This window comes from Monodon monoceros, unplaced genomic scaffold (genome assembly GCF_005190385.1).
Source record: "Monodon monoceros isolate NGI ecotype Baffin Bay Population unplaced genomic scaffold, NGI_Narwhal_1 Super_Scaffold_19, whole genome shotgun sequence".
Classification (NCBI taxonomy): Eukaryota; Metazoa; Chordata; class Mammalia; order Artiodactyla; family Monodontidae; genus Monodon; species Monodon monoceros.
In genome coordinates this window covers 46,952,098-46,966,901 of record NW_021703775.1, presented here as the reverse complement: position 1 = coordinate 46,966,901, position 14,804 = coordinate 46,952,098, and the positions used below count along the sequence as shown (strand labels likewise).

The 14,804-nt window shown below is 40.6% G+C and overlaps 1 protein-coding gene across 14 annotated transcripts in view; it reads right to left on the bottom strand.

Moving 5' to 3' along the window:
* Window positions 1–14,804, bottom strand: part of NRXN1 (neurexin 1) — a 1,121,986-nt gene that overhangs the window by 565,606 nt on the left and 541,576 nt on the right. For all 14 annotated transcript variants that reach the window (XM_029232577.1, XM_029232579.1, XM_029232585.1 and 11 more), the window contains 2 exons: window positions 7,437–7,818; window positions 6,026–6,216 (listed from right to left, as the gene is read on the bottom strand). In XM_029232577.1, coding sequence (XP_029088410.1) covers window positions 6,026–6,216; window positions 7,437–7,818 — 573 coding nt within the window. The remainder of the gene's footprint in view (window positions 1–6,025; window positions 6,217–7,436; window positions 7,819–14,804) is intronic.

The window sequence follows — 14,804 nt, the reverse complement described above, 5'->3', positions numbered from 1 at the left end:
AATGGAGACGTCAGGAGAAAAACAATAGTTTCGTATCTCTAATTGTCTTTCAATTCTTATGTGGGAAACGGAGTAACAAAAATGTCAAGTCTTACTTTTATGTACTCAGAGCCCGATTGTCTCTGTTCTGTACCATGACAATTGCCTCCAGAGCAATCTCTTTCCTCAGCCCATCCTCTGCACCGAAGCCAAAGGAATGATTCTCAAGCACACCATAAACTCCACTCTCCTGCTTAAAAAACCCTTAATTCCCTTCTCCTCACCTTCTGCCATGATCCTTAGGGCCCTTCTGAATAAGCAAATCACCTTGCTTCCTTCTGGGAAGCTACGAGAGCCTTCCAAGCCCACAGCCTCCGTCCCAGAGACCATCTTTTAAGTTCCTGTTTTATGCCGTGCAAATCTACCTCTGGGTTTACAGCTACTCGGTCTGAGGAAGTGAGCCTGACCACAAGTAGCAGGGCAAAAGCCCATGCAGTTGTGTTCTAGGCAAGTCCACTCACCATGTTAGAGCATGTTTTTGGAGGAATCTGAAAGTGAGAGGAAGAGGAGAGTGGACAGAAGTGGAAACGCACACAGGAGCAAAAGCAATAGGTAGAAGCCATGAGGCAGAAGCCAAGAGTAGGAGAGACCAGGAAGCGGTCTCTGAGAGGAGAGAAAGAATGATCTAAGTGGGAGTAGACACAGCAGAGAGAGGTCGGTGGTGCAGCCCTGAATTAGGGAGCAGTGGGCATTTGTATCCAAGGGAACATGTAGAAGGGCTGCTCTTGAGATCCCAGTATGACTATTAGAACAAAGTTTTTACTCTCTGTGTGGTCTCGTTGTTCAGCAGCTGAAAGGATGTCTTGTCTCTCTTACTTCCTAATGGATCCTTAAAATAATCTCCCATTAACTGAAGTAATGTGAGTAAATCTCTTTCCCTTACACACAGAAAAAAAAAAAAAGAAAGAAAAAAAAATCTAACAAAGATAGCCTAACCAACAGGACAGACAACATGTTCAATGCCATCTCCTGCTTTAGGGCTAAGCTCAAAGTCGGACTCTTCTCTGAAAGTTTCGTATTTGAGTAAATTATCTGGGCAAGGCAAGCAGGCTACCAGATGTTACATGGCTGAGTACACAAAGCTTGGGTATATTTAAACATGACCAGGGTTTTGGAATAGAATCTGGATCGCTGATTTATTGCAGCAATGATTTGTCTAAAACACTGAAGGGTAGAAAAACGTGGGATGTGTGGTCTATTCAGGACTGGAGAGGGTAGGTAGCTGAGTGACAGAGGTTGATGTGAGATCAAGATGAAAAGAGCAAAAATGCTATTCATCCTCAAATCTCTGCTTAGAGATTGAGTCTATTTGAAATGACAGCCCTAGTCCAGTTGTCTCTGCTTAGGGGAGCTCTTAGTGGCTTGGAAGCAGGATAAACAACAGCAGGTGTTTGCTTTCAAGGTAAGATTTAAGGAGGGATACAAGGAAGGTTAACAAGCACACACTAGTCATGGTGGTAAGAAGGGAAGAGACAAGATGGTAGGACAGAGGGAGAACTCACTCAAAACCCGTAGGGCCAAGGAATTGGGGTATGAGAGAGAAAACAAAGGTCAAAGCTCTGCCTGGGCTGACCTAGATGTGGCCTATGAAGGAATTATTCACTTTTAAGTAATTTTGCTAAGTGGCCACCTGAGGGCACTGTATTCTCTGCGCCTAGGAATCTTTCACTTTTCCCTCGCAAAGTAAAATTTCCTCAATTTGCTGAAGGATAAACTTAATAATGTCTTAAGGAAGGGGACCCATGGAAGATGGGGGCCAAAGACAATCCTTCCCCCCATCTTTGCTCTTGAGCTAGATTAACGAATTAGCAAGACTGACCTCAATTCAAGTCCCTGGGTAGTTTCAAGGATTAAATAAAATAAGCTCATTTAAATCTATTTAGTGTTTAGTAGGGAATCAATGCATATGAGCTCCTTCCCATATACATACACATACAAACATACACTTTTGTCAAATACAGGAACAAGAGAAAGAACAGCAGGAAGAGTTACACCAACCCTTTCTCTCTCTAAAGGGGCCAGGACTCAGAAGTCCCACAATGAAAGTAAGTACAACTGTGCTAGGCAATCATTGCAGAGAGCAAATTTCTGCTGCTCTTTCCACTGCGTGCTGCAGCTTGTACATAAAAGCCAGAGGGGATGCAGCGCAAACAGCTGGGAAATAAAGATGAAAGCAAAACTGTATCAGCGGGAAGAGACACACAACCCCCTGAGAACGCGGCAGTGTCACGAAAGGCAATTTGAACAAGGTCACCCGCGTGGAATTCCTCGTTTCAGAGAGATTAGGCTCTTACCTATTTCTGACTACCTTCTTCCGAGTCAAGCTGGGGAATGGGATAAGCGGCCCCTAGCTTGCACACTTTCACACTAAACTCCTGTCTATATAATGAAACAGAGCCACAAACAAAGGCATGCGTTATCCTAAAGGCTAACTGTGGAATTTTAGTTGGGCGAAAACAGGGTCCACTTCCCAGCGCCAGTGGAGCCTGTTGAGGCTTTTTTCCCCCCGCTCCCGCCTCCCATACGGCAGGTTTTGCGGCCTTATGCTGCCCTCTAGCGTCTTTTTCCGGTATGGTAACATGAGAAATACAAGCAAGGATCCTGAAGCAACCAATGTCACTTTGGCCCAGGACTAGTAAAACAAAACAAAACAAAAGTAAAGTTCTAACATAAAAGCAAAACCAAATTTTGTACTAAAATTCTAAAGTGAGTTAAATTTGGCCTCGACATAGACATTGCATTCATTCAGGGCTCTGAAACTCAGCATCTAGATTAGTGAGTGCCCTTTAAAAATGCAGACGACCTGGCCTTCCCTGTAGTCATTCTCAAATTATCCCTGCCTCAGTCTGTCTGAGGCGGTTGCGGAAATTTGCACCTCAAGAACCCCATCATAGGACTCTGATGTAGTTAAATAGATTGACCTCACTCTGAGAAGAATTAAAGATTATGGCAGTGACCTTACACAGCGTGTAGAATAAATCTGATAATTTTAATTCAATAAGGGCCAAAAAATACATAAAATAAAACCATTGTCCAAATTCGGTCACCTCTCATTGTTTCTGCATTGAGAGTGGCTGAATCCTACATGACTAGCATACAAAGGAGACTGCTGTTAAATTCAGAGTGAAGAGTTCCTGTCTGTGGTCTCCTGTCTCATTAAGCTCCCCTAATTCCAGGGGCCGGCATCCAGGTGGGAAGGAGAAACGATGCCTCATCGCGCTTACTCATCCTTCAGGTATCTCTGAAACAATCCTTCCTCTAATATTCTACCTGGTGACGCCACATTCTTTTCAATATCCTGATGTGTCTCCAGGGAATCCTGTTCTCTGTCCTGTCAATGTTCCCTCGGTGTCGGTCTTCTCCTTGGGACAGAAAGCTTCTTGTTACAGGAAGCCTGCCGCCCTCTTCGCACCTGTGCTCTCCACTCTGAGCACAGCGTCAGCGCTCAGTAAACACTCCTTATCTGACCAAGGCCCCTGGACCCACACACCAAAAGGTGGTGCTTGTGGAAGCTGAGAGATGTCCACCCCAGGACCATGCTCTCTTCTCAGGCTCCCTCGAGTTGGGGACACACATGGCAAGGGGGCTTCTTGGGGTTATTGTTGTCATTGGATCACACATCCAATTGATGAGTTCACAGCTTTGACTTTTAATGTTTAAGTTTAAAAAAAATTGTTTTTGATGTGGACCATTTTTAAAGTCCTTACTGAATTTGTTACAATGTTGCTTCTGTTTTATGTTTTTTGGTTTTTTTGGCCGTGAGGCATGTGGGATCTTAGCTCCCCAACCAGGGGTCAAATACGCACCCCCTGCATTGGAAGGTGAAGTCTTAACCACTGGACCACCAGGGAAGTCCCGAGTTTTAATTTTAGGAACTTGCTCTCACTTTATGGCATGGTCTGGTTAAGTCTGTAAACAGGAAGGGACTTCACAAGGTAGAGGGGGATAGTCATTAGTATAGAATCTCTTTATACATCTGGAAATGTACCTCAAATTTAAATTGTGCTATTTTTTTAAACACAAATGCACTCAGTCAGAATTCAATACTTAGCATCTTAATATTATATAAAACGCTATTTTCAATTCATAGTTTTAGCTTTTTATCATGGATAAAGCCTTTCTTATATTCAAAATCCTGAAACACTCAACGTTTTAACAAAAATCAGCTCTGAGGGTTTCTTAGGTTTGTAAAGGTCCCCTCCACCACCAGAAAGAATCCCATACCATGTCCTCCAATTACCCTCACTTCAATTTTTTAAGGAACAATAGGCAAATATTTACTTCTCAGGAGACAGCGCCCTAATTGCCCAATGAGATACCCACTGCCTGGCACTGCTTCTCTGTTCCCTCAATGAGTAGGTCTGTGCATGTCACATACTTCAATCAAGCAGGAACTGCTTCTTTTCTAGACATTTTAGTGTTCCACCTAGTGTTCAGGGTTTCTAGGGAAGCTCATTTATGCTTACTGAGGTCTCTCCCTACACAAACAGGACATTTTGCTTTAGCTTTGGTGGTTGGCATGGCCAGCACACGACTGTCACAATCTCTCCCTTTCCTTGACAATTACCACCTGAGTCCGCTGTGCAAAACAGGGGCACCCACGAAATAGGGACAGAAAATGCCCTCCATTCACTTCAGTCAGAGAGAAGAAAGAGGTGTAGACTGTAAAACAGCATTTCCTTTGAATTTCATTTTACTTTGTGAACTAAGCTATTAGATTTGTAGGTACAAACAGGATCTCTTTGAAGTTAACAAGAGGCCCACTCTGAGAAGGGAGACAGCCATCACCACACATTTTATGTGTTAGACAAATATAGTACTGGGATTGTAAATATATTCTGCAATTACAGAAAGTGAAACCCTTTTCTGTCTTCTTTCACCTTACTCACAGCTTTTTTTTCTCTAGAAAGAATTCTGTTGGGTTTTCTCTTTCCAGTTCCCTAACTCCCCTATGTATTTATCATTTAAATCAAAGGGCAAGATCCCATCAGTACAAATGAACAGCTCTTGCCAAGCAAAAATGATGACCATGATGATCCCTGCAGGGCTTTGGAATGCACCCAGTCAGTGCAGAAGGAGCAATGGAGGGGCCATGTGTCAGAACTGGGGTTATGATTTGCTCTGCTGAAGTAGTTGTTTTAACCCTGGGCAAGCCATTCAAAGCTCAGATTTCCTACATTCACAAAGAAGTGCTAATAACATCTTGTCCAATGCTTGTTGTTGTGTTAAGTGAGATGGATATATGGACATGCTCTTAGCGAATCACAAAGACCCATTCAAATAGAAACTTCTGTTATTTTCCATTATTGACAGATTTTCTAAGTATTTTGTATTGCTCACTTGAGAAATCAAGTATCAATAAGGAAGGAAATGTAAAGCAATTATACTCCAATAAAGATGTTAAAAAAAAAAGGAAGGAAAAAGTCTGTTAAGACTTCCTTAGCAGCTGATGAAAGAACATTCCCATTGGTGTTTGTGGGTGTTGGGAGGGATTCACCATTGGAGACACAGGGTATAAGCCAGCCTCAGACCCCTGTTGGTGAGAGGCTCTGTAAGTATCTAGGAAACCTCACCAAGAAGAGAAAACTAATAAGCTCTAGAAGAAACTCAGTAGGTATATGGTTACCTTGACTCCAAATCAACTAAAAGCTGTTGGGACTAAAGAAACTTGCAAACGCCTACTTTTCTTTATAATATCAAGACTAAGATATATTCTTCTCACTCCTTAAATTTTAATCATGCATGCATTCTTAGGTATTGCATTTTTGAGCTGCTATTAAAAATACGTGTTTCTGCCACATTCAAGGGGGAGCAGAGGCTTGTGTGTTGTATTATTAATTACATGTTGGAGATGAAATTCTGGTCAGTCTTTGCAAAAGGTACCCACACCCCGCGCCCCCCTCCCCCCACCGCCAAAGCAAAGTTTGTGCCACACGAGCACAAACCATGTGGGTTCCTGCCTGCTCCTCTGACTCCGTGCACTTACTCTTAAGGTCCAAGTTCCTGGCTCCCGCTGTGATTTGCGTTGTGATTTTCGTGTCAATCTTTACAGTGTGGAGGTTGCTGGTGTCCCTTGATATCATCACGTTGTGCCACTGATTGTCATTGAGAGGTTTATTTGAGCTCCCTTTGATGAGGTTAGCACCATTTCCCAAATCAAACACGTAATGTAAGTACCTGGGAAAAAAGGGAAGGTGGAAAACCGCCATCACTTTTTGAATTTCTGATGGAGTCAAACTGCTTATTACAAACAGAGATCTCTTTTGCAGGCGGTTGCATCCTTGCTAGAAGTCATGAGAGTGAGTTGTGTAGAAGCTCAACTAACAAGAGGGTAAGAAACACTACTCTGTTTCCGCAAGGAGGATTATTCATTGTCTTCAATACAGGAAATAGTGAAAATATTTTTAAAATTGTGGTCCACACTCCACTTCATCGCTGTGGAAGATAAATATCTGTGACTACTCATTCCCTATTTCCACCACTCTCTCCATCCTCTGCCAACCACACAGAACTGGCGATTCTCAGCTTCCTGCACTTGTTTCCTGCCATCTTGAACGCCTATTTCTCTATGGGAAATGTGCACTCATCCTTCAAGACCAGCTCAGGTAGCCACTCCCGGACTCATAGGTTTTCCTAATTTTGCTAAATAATCTCTTGAACCTTTGCCCAAGATCATATTAGGAAACTTCTTGGTGCTTTTCTGCTAAATTTATGTGTTCACCTGTATCCCCTCGGGTTGTGTGCATCTGTGTGCCTTGGGGTTGGTGGAATCTGAAGTGTGCACAGGAGTGGCAAGGAATATATATATATATATATATATATATATATATATATGTAAACTAGTGTGTGGCATATTATCTAGCCAATTGTAAATGTGCAATGATATTCACCAACTGAATGAATACCTAAATCAATTAAAAGATACCAAATGTTCATCACAGTTTCAAGGAAATGTCATAAAAATCTTTCTAAATTCTTCAAGAAGCTCTGACATAGAATTAAGCCTCGATTAAATGGGATTTTGTGGAGTTGAAGTAATCTGCTTGCATGAATTAGCTATTTAACTTAGCTATTTAACTTAGCCAACAAGTGTAGAAATTCTTTTGTGGAATTACCATGTGCATAGTAAAGATATCCACATTTGAAGAGTAAGACTTATGGAATGCCTACAATAAATTAGAACTCGACGCTATTTGCACCTTATGTATGGAAATGTAGATATAAAAAACTGTACTGAATCCCTATTAACTTTATAAGATACCTAAAAAGTGGTTTAAACAAATGCATTATTTGCAAACCACCCTCCCTGCCCACCACCTTCTGTTTAATGTATAATTGTGGAACTTGAGGTTCATTTTCATAAAGCTCTGTTTGTCATTGAACGGACCTGTACTTACCCTTTAACTAATTCAACCACAATAAAGTCGTTTCCATCCCCACTGTTATACAGAATTAGTCCATCTAGGGATGTTGTCTTGAACTGGAAAAAAAGATGCATAGAAGTGTAGGCTTGCAACGTAGCTAAGGCAACATAGCTCGATTTGGTCTTGAAGGTGACAGGGTCTGCTATGATGTTCCTGAAGCCAAACCTGGCATTGAGCTCACAATAATCTATGTCGCCATTTTTACACAAGTCAATGTATGCCATTCCATTAAATGTCAGGCTCTGCAGGTGTCCAATGAAATTGGAGGGAACAGAAGACAGATACCGGCGTTCCGTGATGATGCCAGTCTCTATGTTATGAAACTCCAGCCTTGTATGATCCCCCGCCATTTGACCTAAAAGAGAAGATGGTGTATTATTATTTTCTGCATCTGAAGGGCACTTTCAACTTTAGACTTCCATAGCAAAATCACATTTTAAAATGCAAGGATCTACAGACCTCCTTGATATTCAGTTATGTATGTATAGTAAAAATGAGAAATGACCTTACATGGTGAGGCTGAATTACTTAATAAAACTTTCTTAGGTCAAGTTTTAATCTCTGTCCAAATTTCAATCTTAACAAAAATGATCCTCATTAAAGTTGCAGAATTTTTTAAAACTAGAAGAAAGAATAAAGGAAGGAAAAAATGAAGAAAGGAAGAGAGAAAGGCTAAGAGGAAGAAGAGAGAGAAAGGAAAAGGAAGGAAGGGAGGAAGAAAGGGAGGGAGGGAGGGATGGAATGGAGGAGGACGAGGGGCAATGACTATCCTAAATCATCCCAGTAGAAAGTGATACATCCCAGCTCCATGGTGATGTGATGTCTGTCTTCTTCGGGCTTCCCTGGTGGCGCAGTGGTTGAGAATCTGCCTGCCAATGCAGGGGACACGGGTTTGAGCCATGGTCTGGGAGGATCCCACATGCCGCGGAGCAACTGGGCCCGTGAGCCACAACTACTGACCCTGTGCGTCTGGAGCCTGGGCTCCACAACAAGAGAGGCCGCGATAGTGAGAGGCCCCCGCTTGCCACAACTAGAGAAAGCCCCCACACAGAAACGAAGACCCAACACAGCAAAAATAAATAAATAAATTAATAAACTCCTATCCCCAACATCTTCTTTAAAAAAAAAACACAAAAAAAACCAAACACATATGCCCTTTAAAAAAAAAAAAAGAATGTTCTTCAAGAAAAACAAAAAGTAACTGTATATTTTCCTATATCAACAGAAATAATGAAGAGCTGCTGACTATCCTTCCAATTACGAGCCATGAAAATGTGTTTGAGGTTAAATATGTACTTTTCACCTTCCCTTTTGTATACTGAATAATTCCATCTTTCCTAGACCTAGTCTCCCAATCACGAAGAATTCCTGTTGATCTCTTCTGGCCCTCTGCCATTTTCCTTGCACTTAGGATTTGGATACCTAAATTGAGCACGACATACCAGTTCAAGGCATGTCCAATTTTAAGAATACCAGTAAAATTATTCCACATTACCACAAAGTATAATCTTCTATTAAACACCCTAGTGTGAAGCTTGGTTGCCAATTTATTTAGTGATTCACTCTTCAACTCAACCCCATCCCTGTTCATCCTGCCATATTTCTCTGCCAATCCCATTAAAAGCCTACTTAGTCCCGTCCCTACCTCCAGAGTGATCATTGTACCTACCTGCAAGGTTGAAGTCAAAATTAAAAAAGATGTGAACTTGCTTTCTAAAGCACAGCGGTAAAGTACTCTTATCATTGCTAGTGATTCGCTCCTTGCATCTTGTTCTTGTCTAATTAAACTCATTCACTTTCTTCAGAAACTCAAAAAGGTCATTTAAATTGCAGTCAAGTTCTTCCAGGTGTTAGCTTCACTACTCAGTTTGGCGTAATTGGAAATTTTATCGAGCTTACCCTATCCCATCATCTCTGATATTAATGAAAATATGAATTAGAGCCAATCCCAGTCTCAGCCCTGGGAAGATGCACTGAACCTTCTTCCCAGGTGTGATAAAGACTGAACACCCCCCTTTGTGGGCCTCCTTCAACCAGTCTGACAGATTTCCATTTCTTTAGAAAAAACGATAAAACACTAGGTGGCATTTTAAAGGAAATGCCTGTAATTAAATCATAAAAGGCATACTTTTTGTTGCACAAGAAAAATTGCCCACATACTTGATTTTGATGTTAACAAACTCATTGGTATAAAAAACTCTCCCCTGAGCTGTACTTAATGCTCCTTAATCTCCATACCTCTTTACTAGTCCTTGATCCTGACAACAGCAGTCCTGTCATCCCTTGGCATGTTCTCTTTTCAGTTATTAGTTTGTTCTGATTCCTTCTCTGCAAATGTGTGTTTTCTTTAATACAGAAAATAGCACTGTAAACAGTTGTCTTTCCTCCCTCCTCCCCACTATACTTCCTTCTTGTCTATCCCAAGCAAAAATACTGTTAAATCCTTAGCAATTCTGGTTTCTCATATGACATCACTTTTCTCCCCTTCTTCAGTTCTTTTGTTCAGTGACCTCAATACTAGTCTGTGTGGAACTACCTCTTGGGTAGCAAATAAAATTAGCCTTTAATAATTTTCAAATATAAATCACTAGAGACACCAGTAACACTGCATTAACAAGCTAAATAGAATGAAGACTATGCAAAGCTGAAAAGAATTACTTGGGCTTTTCTATCTCCTTGTGTTATTTTATCTTTTTCATTATATTAAAATCTGAGTCTTAACTTGGTGAACCCACCCTGCTCCTGAAACGGTCATGTTTTCTTCTTAAAAGCTACATTAATGAACCAACTGACAGTAAGAGAATATCCAGAAAAAAAATTTCTAATACTTGAAATTAAATATGACACCAAATTGTCCAGTTCTTGGCAGCTCTGAAATAGGGAAGCACATTTTGTTCAGCAGAACTGAGAAAGAAGTTCAGTGATAAAAATAACACGTATTGTCTGTTTTCTTTTCTCAAAGGAATAGAATATGTATGCAGAGCATACATAATAAAAAAGTAGTAAAAAAGCTTTGGAGCAACCATGGCCCAATTACAAGAAAAATCATTATGGCCCATGTTCAAGAGCCTATTCCTTCCTTAATAAGCATATATAAATTGCATTGACAGTAATGGCACATATGTTTGCTCATGAAGGAGAATGAGCACCTAAAAGCCATTATCCACTGCCTAATAAAACATTTACTGCTGCCTTTCAAAAATCCTTTTTTCCTCAGAATTTATTCCCATGTTTAATCCTCAGTTGGCAATGTAGCCACCTCTACTATTGAACACATATATTGACTAAGAAAAAATAAAGGACAATGAAGGAGAAATATTTTTAAGGCTCCACTCGTTAAAAAAATGCAGCATCTTTCCTAGAGATTTACTGGAAAAGGAGAATTTGAGATTAACAGAATGCCTCTGCTCAGTGTCTGGGGCATCCAGATTGATGATAATCTCCAATAAGAAACAACCACCTGGGTGGTGTGTTTGCACAGAAATCTCAATTTCTAAATCAAATCTTTCTACCAAAACAGATAGCAAGGTTTTATGCTGAGCCTTGCTCTGAGTTGGGTTAAATTTCTGCTGCAGAAGAAAATGACCACCCCTCCCCAGCCTTAGATCCACTTGTTAATTCACTGAAAGCTATTGAAAGTTACCGAGTGTGCAGTATACCTATAAGGCAGGTGCTGTATTAGGCAATTAAGAAATAATGTTGACAGAAGCAGACTTAGCTCCTGTTTTCACAAAATTCATGGCCTACTGGGGTAAGGCAGACAAAACCAGATAAGAAAATAATTAACTATATGATGATAAAACTCAGAAAATGCCATGAATTTGATGAACAGCATGCTGGGTTGGTAAATATGGAATGCGGGCAAGTACCTGAGTGGATATTTAATTTAAATTTGAAGAACTAAAAGGAGAAAGCCATGCTAAGAACTGGAGAAAAGGAAGGGGGAGGTGGATTCCAGGAAGGAGAGACAGATGAACAGAGGCTCTCAGGTGAGAAAAACCCAGAGAGTGTGGCTGGAGAGTCATGAGTAAGTGAGGTTAGTGCTCAGATGAGATGGGAAGACGAGTCAGGGGTCAGATGTCACAGTGCCTCCTGACTCTATTAGGAGCTACTGAAGGCTTTTAGGCAGACATAAGACATGAGTGTGTGTGTGTGTGTGTGTGTGTGTGTGTGTGTGTGTGTGTGTGTATTTGATCTCTCTGTTATGGATATAATAGATTGCAGACAATACGAAGTAGAGTGTTTATAGAAGAAATAGAAAAAATGGACAAAATAAGATAGTCTCGCCAATATAATTGCAGGATTTATTAATAATGTACAGAATGATGGAGAAGGGGGAAATAATGCTGGTCCCAGCTTCCAGGCTTGGGTAATTGGATATGCAGTGAATAGTGTTCAACAAAGGCCACACACACTAACATACACACACACATACAGAACACACAACTCCAGATATTTTAGACAGACTAGGTGATATGTTGAAACCCAAAGACTCCCTACTTAGGGATCCCATACAGTGTGTAGAACATTTTCTCATCTGAGTTCTGGGGAATCTCTCTCTTCTTGGGCTTCTTTGCTGGCAACTGCTTACCCTCATGAGCCTCGGTGAGGTTCAGACATTCCCAGGAATGACCTGAGTATGTACTGTCCTGTATTCAACAAATACTTGACTTAACAGTATATATAACTCTGATTTAAAGATGTAGTCAAATGTAGGACTTTGCATGAAGAGTTTCCAGCGCTTTCCTTTACAATTTTTTCTTGTTCAGTGATTTCTGAACTTGCTGTAAAATTTAATAAGAAATGTCTATTGCTTTCCTGATTCATGGCTGGCTTCATGTGGCCACTAGCGTGTTTGAAAAAGTCTCATTCCAACGGGAAGCCTCAATGGCAAGGTTCCACTGCATCTTTGGAAACCTTTTTTATGCTATGTAACTCAAGGCTGACTTTTTATTCTTATGAATTCTTGGCTTTCATGAGATCTTTGGCAAAACATAATTTCCCAAATATGAATCACCCTGATGACAATTACTGTGAAAAACAAAACACTGTCTTTAGTTCTGAGAAGCAAGATGCTGGGAGCTGGGGGAACAGAAGAGGTGTGGTGGAGGAGTGGGGGGGAGAATATGCATAATTTGTGTGAATCATCAATGTTTACTCAGTTTATATGCCCATTCATCTTTGAACTCTGAGAAACAGCAAGTTGGTTTCCACAACTGAAAAAACTTTCAACTCCTACACAACGGAGAGGGGATAGAATATAATTTCTGCTCTAAGGCCTTGGCAGTTTTGAGAACGAGTAAATGGCAGGCTAATTTACTGAAATGCTGGTTTATATTTTGTTCTCCCTTCAGTTCTAAGAAGCTAGCCAAGTCCCTTGTAGCACTTTGCCTCAAAAGCTTTTACTTGGCAGAAAGTGGAAGGCAACTTTCTGAAAAACAACACCTTTTCGAATCTTTTCTGAAGGCCTAGTTTGCAAGGTGTTCAAGAAAGGAAAAAGTAATGAGCAGGATGCATTCGAGGGCTGAACTAGATGAGGCAGTTACCACTGACTAGGAGACAGAGATGAACATCGGTGGGATTTAGCAGTACTGAGTGCCAGCATCCTGCTCTCTGGTCAGGTTCAGGGTTTCAGAGAGAACTGATGAGGTAAACCTCGGTGGACTGAACCACAGCTCTTCAGCGACAGGAGTCAGCAAAGACCCTTTGCCTCCCCTAGGACAGGAGCAACAGGCTTCTTATCACTTAAAGGACAAACTTGGAGAACTGTCTTTTTTGGTGAGAACCAGTGAAGACAGAAGCCAACAGGAGTTTCTGCATGATCCAGGGTGTGGGTGGGAGTGGGGGTGATGGCACATGACTGATTAAATATCCTGTAACCCCAGAAGAAAGGCCTAAGGTCTGATTTAAATTGATGTAAGGTCAGTTAATAAATGTGCCATCTCTTGCACCCCTGAGTTGGTGGGCTGAGACTCCTAATTTTAATAATACCTCCTGGAAAAAAAAATCTGTTAAACAAATGTGTTTGTCATCCAAATTTGGCAATTTTGAAAGGGAATTCCTTTTCTTTCAGATCATAAGCGAAACCTTACCAATGGCCTATGGATTCCTAATGAAGTCTTAGGTGCCAGAGTTTCCCAGTATTAACTAGCCAAGGAGACATGGGTGACTTCACCGTGAAGAAACAGTGCATGCTCAGGAGCAGAAGAGTGGAAACATGTGACATTAACTTAGGAACGATCCCACAACAGAATCAATTCTCTCTGAGTTCTCCTTTGAATCCACCACTTATTTGTTCCTATATCGATAAGCCAACTACATCCATATAAGTATCTGTTAACTCTGCTTCCTAACATGATTGCTGGTGAGAGATAAATGCACAACCATTTAAGTAACAAAGGAATGATGTATTCACTGGAGGTTGAAGAAAGCAACTGACTAATATAGGATATAACTATTCATTTAGAAGTCTGGTAGGAATCTATGCGATTGAAAAGATACATCTTAAATTTTAATGAAAATTAGATGGCAATTCACTTAGGGAACATTTCTGTTACAATGATCATTTTCATACTCTATTCATCACTTCCTAATTCACAATGTGTTGCACTGATTTTAAAAGCATGCTAACGTTCTACACACGACTGTAATTAAATACATAAGAATGGGAGGGAAAAAACGAAGCTGAAATAAAACTAATTGTATTTCAAATGACTACTATAACTACAGTAAAGGGAAAGGAAGGAAGGAAAAGGAAAGGAAAAAACGAAGAAAGGAACTAATCAAAGTTATTTATCAACTTAGCACTTGACCATACACATTAAATCTTAGGCAGTAAGGACTGAGAAGAATCACAAACTAATCGTGAATTGTTTTCAGTCCGTAGTAGTCGTGGTAGTGTGGGCAATTTAAAGCAATTCTGAAACTATTGTAGATGTATGACTGGATCGGGCAAATGAGAAAATGACATCACTGGGAGCCAAGATTCCACCTTGGAAGAAGGGATATGAAAACATGGAATGGGGGAGTCAAGAAACAATGCTGTAGATATGGAGGTGCTAGTGTGAACTCATGTTTTCTAAAATACGTGTATATGCATTTTATGTGAACATGTAATTGATATGTATGTATGTACATCCAGAAAGTGAAGAAGTGCTAAAAAAAAATGTTGGAGTGGAGGCATGTCACAAGATCCTAGAGGCCAACTTCATGGGATTCATAGTGGCCCAAACAGGGACATTTTAAGCACCAAAATAATTAAGTGAAGTAATTATAAACTACTTGAAAATACAGAAACTTGTGGGTCTATACCAATAAGGAAGGAAGGAAGGAAGGAAGGAA